The sequence below is a fragment of the Podarcis raffonei genome, chromosome 2 (genome assembly GCF_027172205.1).
Source record: "Podarcis raffonei isolate rPodRaf1 chromosome 2, rPodRaf1.pri, whole genome shotgun sequence".
NCBI classification, from domain to species: Eukaryota; Metazoa; Chordata; class Lepidosauria; order Squamata; family Lacertidae; genus Podarcis; species Podarcis raffonei.
The window spans coordinates 115,698,180-115,719,269 of NC_070603.1; the positions used below are offsets into that span (position 1 = coordinate 115,698,180).

Genomic DNA, 21,090 nt, shown 5'->3' on the forward strand with positions numbered 1-21,090 from the left:
AGTTATCTCCCACTTGCACTACTGCAATGCATTCTACGTGGGGCTACCTTTGAAGGTAATCCAGAAACAACAACTAATCCAGAATGCGGCGGCTAGACTGGTGACGGGAGGAGAGTCTTCACCCCCATCGTTCTGCCTGGACATGGAGGTCCAGTACCAAGAGCCTGCTGGCGGTTCCCTCACTGTGAGAAGCAAAGTTACAGGGAACCAGGCAGAGGGCCTTCTCGGTAGTGGTGCCCTCCCTGTGGAATACCTTCCCACCAGATGTCAAAGGAAAAAACAGCCACCAGACTTTAAAAGACATCTGAAGGCTGTCCTGTTTAGGGAAGCTTTTAATATCTGAAGGACTATTGTATTTCAATATTTTGTTGGAAGCCACCAAGATTGGCTAGGGAAATCCAGCCAGATGGTCGTGGTACAAATAAAAAAAAATTATTATTATTGAAAACAAACACAAATTATTTTCTGTACATCCAGAGACTTGACAATCATCTTCACTTCCCAGGAAATCTGGGAAACCTGAGCGGAAAACTCCATACATTTATATGGTTTCCCACCTGTGTGAATTATCTTATGAATATTAAGGTCTCCACTCCCTCTGAAGCCTTTTCCACATTTCATAAATCTGGTTTTCCCCATGTGAGTTAGCAGAAGTTTCCTAAGGTTTCATATTGAGTTAAGCTTCTCCCATGTGTGAGTTCGCCAGTGTAATGTAAGTTTATCCTTCCAGTTGAAGCTCATCTCACATTCAATACGTTCCAATGGTTTCTCCCCTGTATAAATTAGTTGGTGTACTCTAAGTGCTCTACTGCAGCTGAAGTTGGTGTCTTATAAGGTGTCGATATGGACTGAAGCTTTCCACATTCTTTCCACGTTCAGTAAATTTAAATGGTTTCTCCTGTGTGAGTTTTTTGGTGTTTTCTAAGGTGTCCATTTTGACTGAAGCTCTTTCCACACTCCATACATTTAAATGGCTTCTCCCCTGTGTGAGTTCGTTGGTGTATTCTAAGTTTCCAACTTGTACTGAAGCTTTTTCCACATTCAATACATTCAAATGGTTTCTCCCCTATGTGAGTTCGTTGGTGTATTCTAAGTGTTCCATTTCGACTGAAGCTCTTTCCACATTCAATACATTTAAATGGTGTCTCCCCCGTGTGAGTTCGTTGGTGTTTTCTAAGGTTTCCACTTTCACTGAAGCTCATTCCACATTCAATACATTTAAATGGTTTCTCCCCTGTGTGAGTTCGTTGATGTTTTCTAAGGCTTCCAGTTACACTGAAGCACTTTCCACATTCAATACATGCAAATGGTTTCTCCCCCGTGTGAGTTAGTTGATGGCTTCTAAGGTGTCCATTTTGACTGAAGCTCATTCCACATTCAATACATTTAAATGGTTTCTCCCCTGTGTGAGTTCGTTGATGTTTTCTAAGGCTTCCAGTTACACTGAAGCACTTTCCACATTCAATACATTTAAATGGTTTCTCCCCTGTGTGAGTTCGTTGATGTGTTCTAAGGTTTCCAGTTACACTGAAGCTCATTCCACATTCAATACATTTAAATGGTTTCTCCCCTGTGTGAGTTCGTTGATGTTTTCTAAGAGTTCTATTTTCCCTGAAGGTCTTTCCACATTCAATACATTTAAATGGTGTCTCCCCCGTGTGAGTTCGTTGGTGTATTCTAAGTGCTCCACTTTGACGGAAGCTCTTTCCACATTCAATACATTTAAATGGTTTATCCCCTGTGTGAGTTCGTTGGTGTCTTCTAAGGGGTCCACTTCCACTGAAGCTCTTTCCACATTCAGTACATTCAAATGGTTTCCCCCCTGTGTGAGTTCCTTGGTGTTTTCTAAGAGTTCTATTTTCCCTGAAGGTCTTTCGATAGTCAGTACATCTAAATGGCTTCTCCTCTATGTGAATTTGTTGATGTGTCCTCAATCTTCCACTGTGACTAAACCACATCCCACATTCCAGGCATTTAAACTGTTTCTTTGTTCTTCCCAATGATTTCACAGATGACTCCATAGAATTCTGGCAATCATCTTCCTCACCTGTTTGGGAGTGGGGGTGGTGGGGAGAATCCTGTTAAGACTTTCAAGAAAGACAAGAAAGGAACTAAAAAACACGTCAATCCCAATATGCACCGTCCCTTATTTTAACAGTCTCCATTCTCCACTGTCCTCTCTTACGTTCCAAACTTCTAGGAATGTAGATGAGATAATGGCAAGAACGAGACATGATCACTCCATTCACACTTAATAAAATGCATTTATGTTATAATTTATGGTGGAACTGGCTTCTTAGACACATCTCTGTACAGTGGTACCTCAGGTTAAGTACTTAATTCGTTCTGGAGGTCCGTACTTAACCTGAAACTGTTCTTAAGCTGAAGCAGCATTTTAGCTAATGGGGCCTTCACCGCCGGAGCACGATTTCTGTTCTCATCCTGAAGCAAAGTTCTTAATCTGAAGCACTATTTCTGGTTGAGCAGAGTCTGTAACCTGAAGCATATGTAACCTGAAGTGTATGTAACCCGAGGTACCACAGTATTTCTCTTTTTCCAGGGAGGAAATGATCACAGGCTTGAATAGCAGTCTCTCCTATGACTAAGAAGTAAAACTTTTGTGTTACTATGCCACATGTAACTGTAAAAATATTGCAATATATTAGAACAGGCATTCCCAAACTTGGCCCTCCAGATGTTTTGGGATTACAATTCCCATCATCCCTGACCACTGATCCTGTTAGCTAGGGATGTTGGGAGTTGCGGTCCGAAAACATCTGGAGGGCCAAGTTTGGGGATGTCTGTATTAGAATATAAGAAGAGCCTGCTCATTTGGGCAAAGGCCCCCCTAGTCCAGCATCCTGTTCTCACAGTTGTCAACTAAATGCCTGCGGGAAACCAGCAAGCAGGATTTGAGTACAAGAGCCCCCTGCCTTCCTGTGCTTTCAGTCTAATCCTCTTTTTCAAGCTATCCAAGTTGTTGGCCATCACTCCTGTAGGATGGAAGTCCATAGAAGTCCATTTAGACTATTGCTCATATTTTGGGCAATAGAATAAAAGGTGTTTTAGCAGAAAAAATTCATGACAAGCAGGCCTGCTTTCTACCAGGACGTCAGATGAAGGAGAATATAAGGAATATAATTGATATTATTGAATATTTGAAAGTAAGAAATGAGAAAAAAGTGGCCTTAATGTTTATAGATGCTGAAAAGGCTCTTGATAATGTTTCATGGGCTTTTATGAAAAAGATAAAAGAAAAAATGAATTATGGGGAAGCAATTTATTTTTACCAACAGTCTATGCTGATTGTAAATAAGGTTATAACAGAAAAGTGTAAAATAACGAAGGGGACAAGACAAGGATATCCCCTATCACCATTATTATTGATTTTGGTATTAGAGGCCCTAGCGAGAGAGAAAAAGTGGAGGAATTAATTAATGGAATAACAGTAGAAAATAAAGCATATAAATTAAAAGCTTTTACAGTAATTGTAATTACTCCACTGAAGGTGGTAGAAAAGATACAGGACTTCGGGCAGGCCGGAGGCTTTAAACTAAACAAGAATAAGACTAGTTTTTGGTAAAAAACACAATGGAGCAAGACCAAAAGGAATTACAATACTGTATTGTTTTAATTAGTGTTTTTATGGAGCAGTCAAGTAATTTCGTTGTCCCCGAGAGGGGGCAATGACAATAAAGATATTATTATTATTATTATTATTATTATTATTATTATTATTATTAGTTATACATAAAAAGTCAAATACTGATAGATTTGTCTGACAGCTAAGAATATTAATATTTTTAAAGACAATTACAAGAATGAGTGGAAAGAAATAAAAAGAGCTTTAGCGATATGGGGAAGAATGAATTTATCATTTTGGTGAAGAATATCAGTAATAAAAATGAATGTATTGCCAAAAATGTTATTTTTATTCCAATCAGTCCTGGCAACAGGCAACGCAGGATGCTTTGAAAAATGGCAAGAAGATATATCTAGGTTTATCTGACAAGGGACAAAATCAAGTATAAAAAATAAATTATTAACAGATGTAAGAGAGAGAGGAGGTTTCGCCCTGCCGGATTTGAAACTTGTCAGGGAACTGCCATCGGAGCTAGACGTTGCTTGTGCGCAGCGACAGGCAGGCAGCATAATGAGCCAAACCGGAGAAGCCGGCGCAACGGAGCAAGCAGCTGGAGTGCAAAATCTGGTGGAGAGGAACCGAGATTTGGAACAGCATGTGGCTCTCCTGACGACGCGGCTGGACGAAAGGTGGGCTCAGGATGCACAGGTCAGACCCACCCCCGTCGCAAGGAAGGTACCGGGACTGGTACACAAGTTTGGGGGGAAGCCCCAGGACTATAACGCATTCCGAACGGAAATAGAGTACGCTTTGGAACTGCAGCATAATGACTTTGCTGATGATGGGGAAATGGTGGCCTATATTGTCGGGCATCTACAGGATGGGGCCCGGGAATGGATCAGGCCCCTAATGGCGACACAAAATGCTGCCTTGAAAGACCTTAGGAAATTCTATCAGGCGATGGACGCAATGTATTCCAGTGAAGTGGAGCAAAATGTGACTCGACGGGAATTGATGGGGTGCAAGCAGGGGAGCCAATCAGTTAGAGACTACTGGTCGCGCTTTGCGATGTTGATCCACCGGCTAGGGTGGGATCTGGACTCTGAACCCATTCAAATGTTGTTTGAGGAGGGGTTGTCCCCAACTGTGAAGGACGAGCTTGCCCGCGCGCCTCGCCCGCAGCTGACCAAGGCTGTGCTTGCGATTGGAGTAAGACAGGAAGCACGGGCTCAGGAGAAGCGTGAAGGGAGAGGGGAACGTTGCCATGACTACTGCATTCCTGAAATACCGAGGCAGCCTTCCCAGCCGGCTGAGCCAATGGAAATAGATGGCGCGCGTGCGAGGTTTCAAACTCCAGTGAAGGTCGCAAGAGGGAGGGAAAGGATTGGAAAACCACCAAGAAGTGTTTCCTCTGCCAACGGCCAGGACATTTTGCCAGGGTCTGCCCTCAAAGAAAGGCCTGGCAAGGGATGGTGGGAGCTGCTGGCTGTGAGGAGGAGGGGGAAAGGGGACAGGCACAGGGAAACGCCAACGCTTGGCTGCCAATCAGCGGGGGCAGCAGCCAAGCCAGCAACCAATAGAAGTGCCCCAGCCAGACCCTCCCAGGGCAGCTATAGCCATAGAAGTGGTGCTAGAACTCCCGAATGGGCACCCAGTCAAGGTGGAGGAGCTGCTGGATTCAGGCAGCTCCTGCAATTTCTTCAGCAGGGACTTCGCTCTAGAGCACCAACTCCACCTGCTGCCCCTGGATTTTCCCTTGCAAGTGACCACCATCGATGGCAGGGAACTTCTGGGAGGGGAAGTGACACACTAGACCGCACCAATGAGAATGAGGGTTTCCAGGCACACGGAGACCATTGCCTTTCACGTAGCCACACTGGCAGGACCCCCAATAATATTAGGGATGAGCTGGCTGGCACTACATGATCCAGTAGTGGCATGGCATCAGCGGTCGGTCACCTTTGGGTCAGCTTACTGCTTGGAACACTGTCTAGGGGGGGAAAACCCAAGGATGACCGTGGCCAGGGTGGCTGGGATGGCTGTGGAGCCAAAAGGGGAGGTGCCACCACAATATGCTGACCTGCAGGAGGTCTTCAGCGAGAAGGAGGTGGATAGACTACGCCCCCATAGACCCTTTGACTGCCAAATCAACTTACTCCCAGGGGCTCAGCTGCCGGTGGGTAAGCTGTATGCCATGTCTGACCGGGAAATGCAGGAGTTGCGGGAATTTATTGACAAGAACCTGAAAAGAGGTTTCATAAGAGAATCAAAGGCGGTGGGGGGCAGTCCGGTGTTCTTTGTGGACAAAAAGGATACTAATCAGCCTAGATTAGTCATAGATTTCAGGGCCTTGAACCTTGTATCAGAACCCGTGACCTTCCCAATGCCCAGGATTGACGACATTTTAACACGGGTGAGGCAGGGGAAAATCTTTACTAAGCTGGACCTCCGGGGAGCGTACAATTTGATTAGGATGAGGGAGGGGGACGAATGGAAAACCACCATGTTCACCCCCCTGGGGGCCTTTGAGTACTTATATGCCATTTGGATTATAGTCGGGCTCCGCCTGCTTTCAAGCATTTATGCACCACGTGTTGGGGTGCTTGCTGTACAAAAACTGCGTAGCCTTTTTGGACGACGTCTTAATCTATTCTGACAATGAGAAGCAACATGTCAGAGACGTCAGGGAAGTGCTAAAGAGACTGCAGAAGCACCAGTTGTGGGTCAAGCTGGAAAAATGCCAATTTCACGCAAGAGAGGTTGAGTTTCTGGGGTACACGTTGTCAGACAAGGGCCTAGCTATGGACCCCAGCAAGGTGCAGGCAGTGCTGGAATGGAAGGCCCCCAAAACCCGGAAGGACGTGCAGAGGTTCCTAGGGTTCAGCAACTTCTACAGGAAGTTCATCAAGAACTTCGCCCACTTGACAGCGCCCATCACAGATTGTCTCAGTAGCAAAAAGTTCGTCTGGACAGAAAGGGCCCAGCAATCCTTTGAAAGAATGAAGAAGGCGTTCGCTTCGGAAGAGCAGCTGCTGCACGTGGATCTGCAGAAGCCCATGAGGCTGGAGACCGACGCGTCAGACCGAGCCATCGGAGCGGTACTGTTGCAGCCAGGGGCCCAGCGGGGCTGGAGGCCATGCGCCTTTTTCTCGAGGAAGCTGAGCAAGTCGGAGCAAAACTACACGGTGTATGACCGCGAACTGCTGGCAATTTATGCAGCATTTCGATGATGGAGACATCTGCTAATAGGGGCGCAGCACAAGATCCAGGTGTGTACGGATCACAAGAACTTGAAATACTGGAATACTCAACCAGAGACAGATTCGATGGGCACAGGAGTTCTCCAAGTTTTCCTTTGAGATCCGGTACGTGCCGGGAGAGGAAAACGTAAGAGCAGATGCTCTCTCCCGGAAGCCGGAGTACATGGAAGGAGAGGGACTGCCGGAAGTCAGACACGTGTTCCCCGAGAACCGATGGGTGTGTGGGGGAGTGTTGGTTGGGAAACGAGAACTGGCCGGGCTTACTAGAAACGACGAATTCGCTCAAACTAAAATCAGGGAACTCCGGGACGGAAGGGAAAACCATGGAGGGTTTGAGGAAAAGGAAGGGCTACTGTATTATAAGGGGGCGCTGTACGTACCGGGGGAGACCTTGAGGGGAAGGGTACTCAAACAACTCCACGACAACCCAACAGCGGGGCACTTTGGTCAACACAAAACCATGTTGCTTGTCACCAGGCAGTTCTGGTGGCCAAGGGTAAGGGAAGATGTACGGGAATATGTACGGGGGTGCGACCGCTGCCAGAGGGCAAAGGGGGAGAGGGCTGCCCCTGCAGGGTTACTGGAACGCTTACCCACGCCGGGAAGACCCTGGGTGGTGGTGTCCATCGATTTTATGACAGATTTGCCCAAGTCAAGGGGGAAGGCAGCAGTCATGGTAGTAGTCAATCTACTGACAAAAATGTGCCATTTCATAGCTTGCTCACATGCGGTGACGGCAGAGGAAACAGCCAGGTTGTTTGTGGATCACATCTTCAGGCTGCATGGGGCTCCCTCGAGGGTCATCTCAGATCGCGGGAAACAGTTTACTTCCCGGTTCTGGAGAAAGCTCATGAGCTTGCTGCAGGTCGAGGTGGGCTTCTTGACGGCGAGACACCCGGAAACCAATGGGCAAGCAGAAAGAGCGAACAGTATACTCCAGCAATACCTACGCTGCTACGTCAGCGAGAGACAGAACGATTGGGTAGAGAAACTAGCGCTGGCTGAATTTGCGTACAAGAACGCTGAACATGTGTCCATGGGAATGAGCCCGTTCATGGCCAATTATGGGTGTCACCCCAGGGCCTTCCCGAGGAGAGGGGAGGAAGGGTGGAGCGTACCTGCGGCAGAGCAGTTTGTGGAAGAAATGGAGGCCTTGCACCAGCAACTTAAGATGAACTTGGAACGGGCCAAGGAAATTTACAAGAGGCAGGCAGACAAGCACCGTCAGGAAGGGGAAACCATATGGGTGGGAGACCGGGTGTGGTTGTCAACCCAAGGGTTACCCTTTAAGGGAGGGTGCAAGAAGTTGCAGCCAAGGCGGCTGGGACCTTTTGAGGTAACACAGCAGGTGAACCCCGTGGCATTCAAGCTCAAGTTGCCTGACAGCATGAAGATACACCCAGTGTTCCATAGGTCCCTACTCTCACCGTACAGGGAGGGGCGGGAATTCCCGGGGCGGGAGGGAGAAGTCACCACACACCCGCAGGTAGAGGAGAGGGAACACCACAACCAAGCCACGGAAATACTCGATTCAAGGTGGCGAGGGCGCCAGGTGGAGTACTTGGTAGCTTGGGAGGGAGAACCCAGGTCAGAAAACACGTGAGTTCCCGCGGAGGCAATCAATGACGGGTATCTTGTGGAGGAGTTCCACAGCCTGTTCCCAGATAAACCAAAACCACTAGCGAGATTCTGGGAGGAGCAATTTGGAACCACAGATGATGAAGAGGATTTTGTGGGTTTTCCTGCCTCCGAAGAGGAGGGAGGAGAGGCGTCAGAGGGAGAAGAATCAGACTGGGAGGCCCACCCCGCGGGAAGAGATCGGAGCGGGTGGGAAGCGGGTTTTGAATCCTCAGAGGATGGCGACAGCTCCTTCCGGGGATTCCCCGCATCGTTGGCCGAGGAAAGGGACGAAGTTGGATCAAAAGGTCGGGCCGGGGGTGGAGGGGGTCCTGGGGGGGAGGTGGATGTCAGGGAACTGCCATCGGAGCTAGAGGCGGAGGCAAGGCTCCCAAGCGATGCTGGAGAAGGGCCCAGCAGGGAGAGAGGCAGCTCATCAGCTGGGGAAGGAAATCAGCGTAACACCAGGGATAAAGGGGGGCAGATGGGGGAATCGGCGAGGGTGCTCCAGGACTCCTCACCGGAGACCAGCGGGGAGAGCACGGGTCCTCCGCTGCCCACACCCACCCTGCGCAGAAGACTTCCGCGCAGGGAGAGTAGGCGGAGACTTGGCGTCAAAGAACTTCTTTGCTGGAAGAGGTTCAAGAAACGCCCACGGACGGATTCTGCTAGCGACTGAAACAGCCACGAAGTGAAGGGCTGTCCAGACAGAAAAGGTTTAACCAGGCAACCTAGCCAGGAGTGGCGGCAACTTACGCACGAGCAACCCCTATAACCATTACAAAACTTTATTATGAAGCATCCTGTATCTGCTAGAACCGGTAATGGAAAACACAGATACTGTATTTTAGATCTGGAAGGACACAAATAATGGATAGCATGCATATTTATGGTAGGAAAAGGCCAAGGTGTTTAGAGCTTTTAAGAATCATATAGTAAGAAAACAAATTTGTAGGGTACAGGAGAAGTATAAAAATTTGCTTGAGTAAAAAACACCCTGGTGGCTTTCCCCCTTGGAAGTAATATCTCTGAAAAAAATTGAATATGAGAAGTTATCAGCCAACTTATAGAGAGCTGTTAACTGAAGTTGAAAACCAACTGAAATTAAAAGATTTTGAAGAGATAAGGGAAGCTTTAACTGACTGGTTACAGTACCATCAACTAAACGATATCTTTAAGATAGACAAAAAGAAAGGTTTTAGTTAAGAGACATCACATTACAAAAAGAACTCTTAGGAAGTAACATAAAAAGATCTGTCTAAAATGTGTAACTTCCTCCTAGAATGGTATACAAAGGATGAACAGGTCAAATCAGTTATGACGAAATGGGAAAGGGACTTAGGACATAACATACAAATGGCAGATTGGGAGAGGCTTTGGAAAACAGATCTGAAATTCACAGCTTGTTGTACATTGAAAGAAAACTACATGAAAATGATGTAGTGGTGGTACAGTGGTGCCTCGCAAGACGAAAATAATCCGTTCCGCGAGTCTCTTCGTCTAGCGGTTTTTTCGTCTTGCGAAACAACCCTATTAGTGGCTTAGCGGATTAGTGCTATAGCGGCTTAGCGGCTATTAGCGGCTTAGCGGCTTAGAAAAAGGGGGGGAGCGAAAAAAATTGCAAAACTCGCAAGACGTTTTCGTCTTGCGAAGCAAGCCCATAGGGAAATTCATCTTGCAAAGCACATCGAAAAACGGAAAACCCTTTCGTCTAGTGGGTTTTTCGTCTTGCGGGGCACCACTGTATTTGACTCCTAGTAAGTTAATTAAAACGTATAGAGAAAGTTCAAATATCTGCTGGAAGTGTAAAGAAGAAGTGGGTACCTTTTGCTATATGTGGTGGTCATGTAAGATAACAGTATCATTTTGGGAAATGGTATATAATGAAAAAGTAGAGACATCACCTTGCCAACAAAGGTCCGTACAGTAAAAGCTATGGTTTTCTCAGTAGTGATGTATGGAAGTGAAAGCTGGACCATAAAGAAAGCTGATCGCTGAAGAATTGATGCCTTTAAATTATGGTGCTGGAGGACACTCTTGAGAGTCCCATGGACTGAAAGAAGATCAAACCTATCCATTCTTAAGGAAATCAGCCCTGAGTGCTCGCTGGAAGGACAGATCGTGAAGCTGAGGCTCCAATACTTTGGCCACCTCATGAGAAGAGAAGACTCCCTGGAAAAGACCCTAATCTTGGGAAAGACTGAGGGCACAAGGAGAAGGGGACGACAGAGGACGAGATGGTTGGATAATGTTCGCGAAACTACCAGCATGAGTTTGACGAAACTGCGGGAAGCAGTGGAAGACAGAAGTGCCTGGCGTGCTCTGGTCCATGGGGTCACGAAAAGTTGGACACGACTAAACAACAACAACAAATATAATGAATTGGGGAAAAAATGTTTAAAATAATGTTTGTTAAGAATGTAGAAGCTTATTTATTTGGAATTACAGGTACTGAGATCGCAAAAGACCAGGAAAGACTATGTATGTGACAACAGCTGCACAGATGTTATTATCCCAACGATGGAAAGATGCAATAATCCCAACTAGGGAAGATTGGCAAGCCAAACTGCTGGACTCTGCCGAAATGGCAAAATTAGCCGCGAGACTCCGGAATCAAGAAAACAAGGATTATAAAAAAGAATGGGGAAATTTTATAATTTACCTATGAGATTACTGCACGCAAATCAAAACGTTAGCTGGACTTTAGGAATCACTCGTAAATAGGTTTATGGACAATTTAGATAAATGAAAACTGTGGAGAATGTATCTATACAGTGGTACCTCATGTTATGTAAGCCTCTGGTATTTTTACGGGTTTCGCCGCTCGCACGCGTAGAAACACTCTATTGCACTGTGTGCGTGTGCAGAAGCGGTCCTCCGGTTTGCAAAAACCTCGGGATCCATCTGGGGCTCCTTAACGGATCCCGTTTGCAAACGGAGGTACCACTGTATGTAGTTTTGGAAAAATTAATATAAGGACCCATGAAAGGGATGGAGCGAAGTCATGTGATTCAGAGAATCTCATGAAATGATTAGAAAAATGTCTTTGATATAAACTTGTATTTGTAAAAAACAATAAAAATATTTCAAAAAAAGGGAAGTCCATAGATTGACTATGCTTCTGTAGATTCATCATTTGCAAACCCAGAAATAGGTGTTCCTGTTTTTGAAGTTTGCCTCGGAAACCGAACGTGCTCCTGAGCTTCCATTTTTACTGTTGCGCAGCAAATTTAAGTGCCCCCCATCCTAATTAAGGCTTTTTTTCATTCCGTTTTACCCCTGAGCAGCTGATTTAAGTCGTCTCCATCGTAATCAAGGTTTTTTTTCATCCCATTTGTTCCCTTGCACAGCTGATTTAAGCTCCCCCGCCCCCAATCAATATTCAAGCCATTCCTGGTTGCAGTGTTCTGAGGTGACATTTGCTGCTTTAGTTTTTTCCTATTTTTTGTGTTTTTGTTTTTGTGGCTTTTTCATTTTTGACTGAGGCTTGTTTTTTCTTTTATGATTGATTGATTGACTGTGGAAAGGGATAAAAGCGCCCCATTTAATCAATGACTATCATCAGTGCAGGTACAAAAAAAAGTAATTTTAATTTTTTTCATCTACAATGCTGTCTTATTTATTTTATGGTACAGAACATTGACTATTGCTTTCTTTTTATGGATCAATGGTCTTGTTAGATAGTAAAATTCATGTTACATTGCTGTTTTAGGGGTTGTTTTTAAAAGTCTGGAACGGATTAATGCATTACTTTCTATGGGAAAACACGCCTTGGTTTAGGAACGCTTTGGTTTTTGAATACTTCTGGAACAATTAAATTTGAGAACCGAGGTACCACTGTAACTCCTAAGATTTAAAATCCTGGAGGAAGAAAATCTGCCCCCACTACTTTATGAAAGGGATTCAAGAAACAAAGAGCTGCTTTAGAGAAGGCCTCACCCCTTCCTTCTTCCTGTCAGGAACTTCCTTCCATTTGTCTCCTCTCCATCTTTTCCTCTTTCTCCCTCCACCATCCATCTATCCCTGTCCCCATCTCCTCTCCCCTGGAACTCACCAGATTTCTCCAAGGGTCCTGGGAGGGAATGCTCAGAGGTTGTGGGAAGGGATGTGGGAGAGAGCCTGACCAGGTCAACCGTCCATCTTCCTCCTTCCATCCTGGCCAGGGTTGCAGGTTCAGTCTCAGCTAGGTTTGCAGGTTCAGCTTCCTGAGGAGCCCAGAAGCCAGAGCAAGTTGCAGCTTCCTGGGAGGGAGGGAAGAAGAAGCCAAGGGAGTCTGAGAGCCCCTGCAGGGATTCTCCTGCCCAAGACATTCTGCTGCCCCTGGAGAAGCCCCAACTGGGCACCCCCTTCCCAAGAGCCCCCACCCATTTTCAAACACCGTTGCAAATTCCTTTCACCTGCCTGTCCCACCTCCCTTCCTAAGGCTGGCATGGTATGCACATTAGTGGCCTGAGAGTAGAACCCTTGGAACTTAAAAGTTAATCTGCAAAGGACTGCTCTGAATACATGGGTGGCCCTTGCATGGAGAAGAAGGAAGCCAATTCCTTGCATCTGAACCCCCTGGGAGAGGAGGGGGATCCGCCACTGCTCTCTCTGCTTCCTTCTCTGTCCTCGTGCCCTGCAAACACCCTTTGCTCTTGTTGATCAGGGGAGAGAGGTGGCTGGTGGAAGGAGCCTTCAAACCCATCCGTTTCCTCCTCTGCTCCCCCTCCTGTCCTTTTGGGAAACAGGAGCTTTGGTCAGGAGTAAACAACTTAGATGGCAAGTTCACAAGATAAGCACTTTGGAGCACTGCTCCTTAAAGAGCACTGATTCCTTAAAGAGGGCATTTCTTGAAAAATCAAACTAGAAGACCTCTGATGGCAGCCCTGTACAGTGGTACGTCAGGTTACATACGCTTCAGGTTACAGACTCCGCAAACCCAGAAATAGAGCTTCAGGTTAAGAACTTTACTTCAGGATGAGAACAGAAATCATGCTCCAGCGGCGCGGCAGCAGCAGGATGCCCTGTTAGCTAAAGTGGTGCTTCAGGTTAAGGAGAGTTTCAGGTTAAGTACGGACTAAGTACTTAACGAATTAAGTACTTAACCTGAGGTACCACTGTACAGGGAAGTTTTTGATGTTTTAATGTTTTTATTTTGTTGGAAGCCGCCCAGAGTGGCTGAGGCAACACAGTCAGATAGACAGGGTGCAACTAATGAATTAACAATAAAATAATAATAATAATATTCCATCCTAAGCATGTCCTGCTATACATTGCTGGTCAGAGACTCTGTCTCAACCTCCCCCTTGAACACAACAGGGCTTCCTATTTTTACTGCTGTTCTTTACATTTCTATACTGCCCTTCCTCCGAAGATCACAGGGCAGCTTACAAGAAAAAAACACAGAGATGCATAGCAGAGTAAGAAATAAAAATGACAACGCCCCCCCATGCAGTTCTGAAGTCCATAGATTGTTTAATGAGCCAAACGCCTGGGAGAAGAGGAATGCTTTGGCCTGGTGCCTAAAGATAAGGAAGGAAGCCAGGACACTGAGGTCCTCCTGCCAGTTCTCTCACTGCGAGAAGTGAAGTTTCAGGGCATGCAGAGGGAGTTCTAGGTAATGGCACCCTCACTTCCAGCGTCAAAGAGATAAAGAACTACAGAACTTTTAGAAGACATATGGAGGCAGCCTTGTATTGGGAAGTTTTTAACATTTGACATTTTATAGATGTTGTTAGCTGCCCAGAGAGGCTGGTGAAACCTAGCCAGATGGTCGGGATATAAATATCAAAATTATTGTTGTTATTATTATTTTTATTGCAAACCTGGCCAGCAATGCCCACCGCTCTCCCGCCTCCTTCCCTGCAACTCCCTTTGCACCAAATCCCTTCAGGAGGAAACTTCTCCCCCCCTCCCCTTCACGGCCCCCATTAAGGAAATAGCTCCCTTTCCTCCCTTGTCTTCTCCCCGTCCTGGGGCTTCTCATCCTGGACCCCCTCGCAAAGCCCCTATTACTATTAAGCCCTTGATACTATTAAAGCGATCCTGGCCAGCAATGCCCACCCTTCTCCCCTTTCCCGCCTCCTTCCCTGCAACTCCCTTTCCACCAGATCCCTGCAGGAGGAAGCCTCTCCCCCCCCCCTTCAAGGCCCCCTTTAAGAAAACAGCTCCCTTTCCTCCCTTCTCTTCTCCCCGCCCGGATCTTGTGCAGCGCCGCCTCTCCCTGTCCCGGGGCTTCTCATCCTGGACCCCCTCGCAAAGCCCCTTCCCGCCTTCCCCACCATTGGCTTTGCACTCACCCGAAATCCCGGGCAAAGGGGCGGGAATGGGAGCCCCCGCGTGGGAGGCAGGGAGTGAGGGCGCTTAATTGTTGTTGTTGTTTAGTCGTTTAGTCGTGTCCGACTCTTCGTGACCCCATGGACCAGAGCACGCCAGGCACCTCTGTCCTCCACTGCCTCCCGCAGTTTAGTCAAACTCATGCTGGTAACCTCGAAAACACTATCCAACCATCTCATCCTCTGTCGCCCCCTTCTCCTTGTGCCCTCCATCTTTCCCAGCATCAGTGTCTTCTCCAGGGAGTCTTCTCTTCTCATGAGGTGGCCAAAGTACTGGAGCCTCAGCTTCACGATCTGTCCTTCCAGTGAGCACTCAGGGCTGATTTCATTAAGAATGGATGTGTTTGATCTTCTTGCAGTCCATGGGACTCTCAAGAGTCTCCTCCAGCACCATAATTCAAAAGCATCAATTCTTCGGCGATCAGCCTTCTTTATGGTCCAGCTCTCACTTCCATACATCACTGCTGGGAAAACCATGGCTTTAACTATACGGACCAGACAACGGGCGCTTAATTAGGAGCCTTAATTAGGAAGAAGCCCCCTCCTCCGCCTCCGCACGATGCAGCCTCGCTTCCCGCCTCCTTCCCTCCCTCCCTCCTTTGCAAGCCGGGAAATTATCTCTGCTGGGGAAGCCGGAAGTGGAAGCAACTCAGAGGAGGAAGAAAAAGTTTCTATCCACGCTCAGCCTCTTGTCTGTTATTTGATAATTGGGGGAAGGAAAACCTTGCAGCACCCAACCAATGGGGAGACGAGGGAGGGAATGTGTGCATGGGGAATATAAGGTCATGCTTTGCCCCAGCTGGACTGTGCCTGCTTTGGACCCCCGCTTTTGCAAGAATGTATTGTCCTCCATAAAGGGACGCGGGTGGCGCTGTGGGTTAAAGTCTCAGCGCCTAGGACTTGCCGATCAAAAGGTCGGCGGTTCGAATCCCCATGGCGGGGTGCGCTCCCGTTGTTCGGTCCCAGCGCCTGCCAACCTAGCAGTTCGAAAGCACCCCCGGGTGCAAGTAGATAAATAGGGACCGCTTACTAGCGGGAAGGTAAACGGCGTTCCGTGTGCTGCGCTGGCTCGCCAGATGCAGCTTGTCACGCTGGCCACGTGACCCGGAAGTGTCTCCGGACAGCGCTGGCCCCCGGCCTATAGAGTGAGATGGGCGCACAACCCTAGAGTCTGGCAAGACTGGCCCGTACAGGCAGGGGTACCTTTACCTTTACCTATTGTCCTCGATAAACTCTTTACTGCTTCACCAATTTTATTCAGATGGTATTTTAAGGAACGGCACTGTGGAGAGATACTTGGGATGGATTGTGCTTTGGCTTGTGTTATTTTGTTTATATTTATTAATTGAATAAAATTTATTTTAAAAAACCTGCAGAGGGGTTTCCCAAAACAAACAAAAAGAACACCACAGCAGTAAAATCAGGAAAAAATTACAACCCTACTTTAAAACATACAAAAGCTAAAATATTAAAACAGATTAAAATTACTTCCATTTCCTTTTTTTTAACTTCTTTTTATTAAGTTTCATGTAAGTAACCAAAAAGGAAAACAAATTAACAGTTACAAAGAAAAGAAAAAATACATAACAAATATCTAAACATAACATAAAAATATTGTCCATTTCCGTTACAGTTCTTTGTCTTCACACTTGTCTCTTTATATCTTAGGAACTTAAATCATTCTTCTACACTCTGTTGACCTCCATCCCTCCCGCTTTCAGGCTTCTTAATATACATAATTTATTTTTCCTGCAGCTAGTGATTGTTAATAATTTGCACGTCGTAAGATTTATATCAGACCTGCTATAGTTTTTAGGCTTCTGTAATTCCCTTCGATGTATATCATAAATTTGTTCCAGTCATTAATAAACTTTGTATTTTTTTGGTTTCTGATTTTTTGTGTCATTTTTGCAAGTTCAACAAATTCAAATAATTTTGTTTGCCAGTCTCTAATTGATGGGGTATCTTGGTTTTTCCAATTTTGGGCAATTAATAATCTGGCGGCGGCTGTGGCATACTGAAATAGTATCTTATCTTCTTTTTTGATTTCATCCCCAATTATCCCTAGTAGGAATGCTTCCGGTCTTTTGGGAAATGTATATTTAAATATTTTTTTTAACTCATTATAAATATGTTCCCAATATTTCTTCATTTCTTCGCATGTCCACCACATATGGAAAAAGTTGCCTTCTTTAACTTTACACTTCCAGCAGTTCTTATTTCCAGTTTTACACATTTTCCCCAACTTTGCTGGTGTAATGTACCACCTATACATCATCTTTTCTAAATTTTCCCTGAGTGTTACACATGCCGTAAATTTCATTCCACTAGTCCATAATTTCAACCATTTGTCATATTCTATATTATATCCCAGATCCATTGCCCATCTTGTCATTACCCCCTTTATTTCCTCGTCTTTGGTGTCCCACTCTAATAATATGTTATACATTTTGGATAATAATTTGGATTTGCCTTCGATTATCTCTATCTGAAACTTAGATTTCTTTTCATTCATCCCTACTTTTTTATCGTCTCTCCATACTGCATTTATTTGATGGAATTGTAACCGAAATTACTTCCATTTCCTAAGTATCTGGCTAAGGTAAAGGTAAAGGGACCCCTGACCATTGTGGCCGAATCTGGGGTTGTGGCGCTCATCTCGCTTTATTTTCCGAGGGAGCTGGCGTACAGCTTCCGGGTCATGTGCCCAGTATGACCAAGCCGCTTCTGGTGAACCAGAGCAGCGCATGGAAACGCTGTTTACCTTCCCGCCGGAGCAGTACCTATTTATCTACTTGCACTTTGACGTGCTTTTCGGCAAGCCCTAGGCTCTGTGGTTTAACCCACAGCGCCACCCGTGTCCCTGGGTATGCTTGCCTAAACAAGAATGCTTTTAGCAGGTGCTTGAAAAGAGTCTAGCAAAGGCATGTGCTTTATTGCAATAGGCGGGGAGTTCCAAAGTGCAGGTGCTGCCACAGTAAACAATGCAGTGCAGATATTATGTGGAACCTGTAGTAGTGCTTGAAACTACTGAAGTGTAGATTTTATTTATTGTGATTTCACCATGCTCTGTATTATCTGAAAAAGAACATTTATTTAAAAAGCAGGACTGCACAGCAGCAGTCTATTCGCCTGCAAGGCTCATCATGATCCGTGGGAGTTATTCCCAAGCCAACGGTGCATAAGATGGACTGCAATCCTATGCACCCCTTGCATCCAACTTGTACCTAAAAATCTGCACAAACCTGCACCAGAGAACTGTAGAGTTGGAAGGGACCCCTGAGGGTCATCTAGCCAAACCCCTGGGGCAACGCAGGAATCTCAATGAGATTATCCCTGACTGATGGCCAGCCATCTTCTGTTTTTCCCTCAGCCAGGACACACAACAACTGAGACTGGAGGTGGGGGGAAAGATAAATTTTGACCAGGGAAAGACAATGGGGCAGATTTGTCAGGCACATGCAGGCGCAGTTTGAAGGCTTTACACAGAGAGGAACCCCCCCACAGAGAGGAACCCCACGTGCAGGTTTCCCTGCATGTAATGTAACAGGCAGGGAGCCAGCTCAGATAGAGAGAAAGACTTTTTGGGGGCGGGGAGGACAAAAGAGTACCAAAGTCTTGGAATTTATTTTACAGTGGTACCTCAGGTTACAAACGCTTCAGGTTACATACGCTTCAGGTTATAGACTCCGCTCACCCAGAAATAGTGCCTTGCACTATTTAAAATAACATGAGAAAAATAGAAAGATTTTTAAAAGAAAAAAAGGTGCAGAAGATCCCGACAGAAAAGAAAGAAAGGCTGAACGCCCCTATAGAAATGGAAGAGATTAAGGAAGCCATAAAAGAGTTGAAAAAAGGGAAAGCTCCAGGACCAGATGGATTTACAGCAAGTTATTATAAAGAAATGAGATACATCCTGTCTACACCGCTGAGAGAAGTCATGAATAATATTCTTCAGGATAGAGAAATGCCGGAGACGTGGAAAGAAGCTTTTATTACACTAATACCAAAACAAGACTCTGATTTGACTCAAGTTAAAAAGCACAGGCCTATCTCATTGCTAAATACAGACTACAAAATTTTTGCAAGTATCTTAGCGAAGAGGTTGAAAAAGATACTACAAGAAATTATTCATAAAGACCAGGCGGGTTTCCTTCCTGGCAGACAGATGAAAGATAATATAAGGAATATAATTAATTTGTTAGAATATCTGACAGCCAGGAATGAGAAACAAGCTGTGTCAATATTTGTGGATGCAGAAAAGGCATTTGATAATATTTCTTGGGACTTTATGTTAAAAAATTTAGAATATATGGAAGTGGGGAAAGAATTCTTTAATGGAATAAAAGCGATATATACTGAACAAAGAGCAAAGCTTATTGTAAACAACATGACTACAGAAGAATTAAAAATATCAAAAGGTACGAGACAAGGATGCCCTCTCTCACCATTGTTATTCATAATGGTTCTGGAAATTTTCTTAAATTCAATAAGGAGAAATGAAGCAATAAAAGGTGTGTCAGTAGGCCAGAATGAGTATAAAGTAAAAGCCTTTGCTGATGATCTGGTAATAACAGTGGAAGAACCGCTGGAAAGTGCAAAAGTAGTTTTGGAAGAAGTTGAACAATTTGGTCAAATGGCAGGGTTTATATTAAATAAGAAAAAAACCGAAATACTTACAAAAAACATGGAGCAAGATATGATAGAAACAATGTAACAACAAATAGGGATAGAAGTGGTGAAAAAAGTTGAATATTTGGGAATCTGGTTAACCCCCAAGAATATTGATTTGTTTCAGAATAACTATGAGCCAGTGTGGAAGGGAATAAAGAAAGATCTAGAGGTGTGGGGTCGAATGAAGTTATCTTTTTGGGGGAGAATTTCAACGATTAAGATGAGCATGCTGCCAAAGATGTTGTTTTTGTTTCAGACAATTCCAATAATCAAGGGAACAGTGATCTTTAAAGAATGGCAAAGAGCAATTTCAAGATATATCTGGCAGGGTAAGAAGCCAAGAATTCAGTTTAAGTTATTAACGGATGCGAAAGAAAGAGGAGGCTTTACCCTGCCAGACTTGAAATTATATTATGAAGCTTCATGCCTCTGTTGGTTGAAGGAATGGATAAAGTTAAAAAATACTGTGTCAGAGCTGCCCGAGGTCCCAGCTCACAAAGGACCAACGCCGGTTCGTTGTTATGTACAAAAGTCTTTATTGAAGTTCAGTTTCGCTTTCACAGCCGCAGCGTGCAGCTCTACGTCTCAAACTCTAGACCGCTGAAGCTCCGTCTGAATCTCCTCCCCCCAGACACCAGTTTAAGACTCTAGCCTTGCTCCACCTCTTCCTTTGCTCTTTCCTCCTCTGGTTCCGCCTGTCCGTCGGGGTCTTGCCCTTCCTAGACTCTTCTGACGCTGAGTCCCCTGAGTCTTCCCCCTGCCTCCGGCGGGCTTTAGGACCTGGTTCCCAATCCGGGTTTTCTGCTGTCCCGCGCGCCTGTACATTCGAACTTGGCGCGCGCGCCCAGCCGGCAACCTTCCTCCTGACCGTTACACTGCTCCTGTCACTGCTTCCCCCTTCGGGGAGGCTAGCTGGACCTGACCTCCCCTCCGTTCCCCCACTCTCCGATAGAGGCGTGGTCAGCCCTGACTCATCTTCTCTCCCCGCTGGAGGAGACGCTGGTCCTGACACATGGGACTCTTCCCCCCCACTACGCTCTGGTGGGGAAGCTGGTCCTGATCTCCCGCTGCTGCTTTGGGAGTCCCCGCTGGCCCCTTGTTTCTGGTGCGTCCCCCCTGGGACCCCCCTTGCCCTGACCATCGGCGCCCCCTTCTGGGAATCTTCTGATTCGCTGGAGAAGCTCATGGAATCTCTCGGGTCACTGTCATACTCCCCTACGCTGCCCTCAGATTCTTCCCCTTCGCTCTCCATTTCCTCTCTCCCCTGTGATTCTGCTCCTGAGCCCCTGACATACTGATTTGCTAGATTTAGAAGGTTTTGATAACAGATTTGGCTGGCACGCATATTTATGGTGTGAGAAGAAAAAAATCCATAAAGGTTTCGGAAACCACATCTTTAGAAGATCTCTCATAGAAATATGGGAGAGGTATAAAAGTTTATTAGAACCAAGAATTCCCCACTGGCTATCTCCGTTAGAAGTTATGAGTCTTAAGAAAGTCAATATGAGGGGGAACTGGATTACATATAAAGAATTGATAGTAAAAGAAGGAGGAAAATGGAAAATGAAACCTTATGAAGAAGTGAAGGAGCATGTATATGATTGGTTGCATTATTATCAGATTAATGAAATGTTTAAAA

The 21,090-nt window shown here is 45.7% G+C and overlaps 1 protein-coding gene across 1 annotated transcript; it reads right to left on the reverse strand.

The window, feature by feature from the left end:
• Positions 1-299: 299 nt before the first annotated feature.
• LOC128409092 (gastrula zinc finger protein XlCGF52.1-like) lies at positions 300-14,805 on the reverse strand. The gene is made up of 3 exons (XM_053379304.1): positions 14,742-14,805; positions 12,515-12,701; positions 300-2,047 (listed from the first exon to the last, which is right to left on the reverse strand). The coding sequence occupies exons 2-3, from the start codon at positions 12,612-12,614 to the stop codon at positions 885-887; spliced, it is 1,263 nt and encodes a 420-aa protein (XP_053235279.1). The 5' UTR covers positions 12,615-12,701; positions 14,742-14,805; the 3' UTR covers positions 300-884.
• Positions 14,806-21,090: the final 6,285 nt, after the last annotated feature.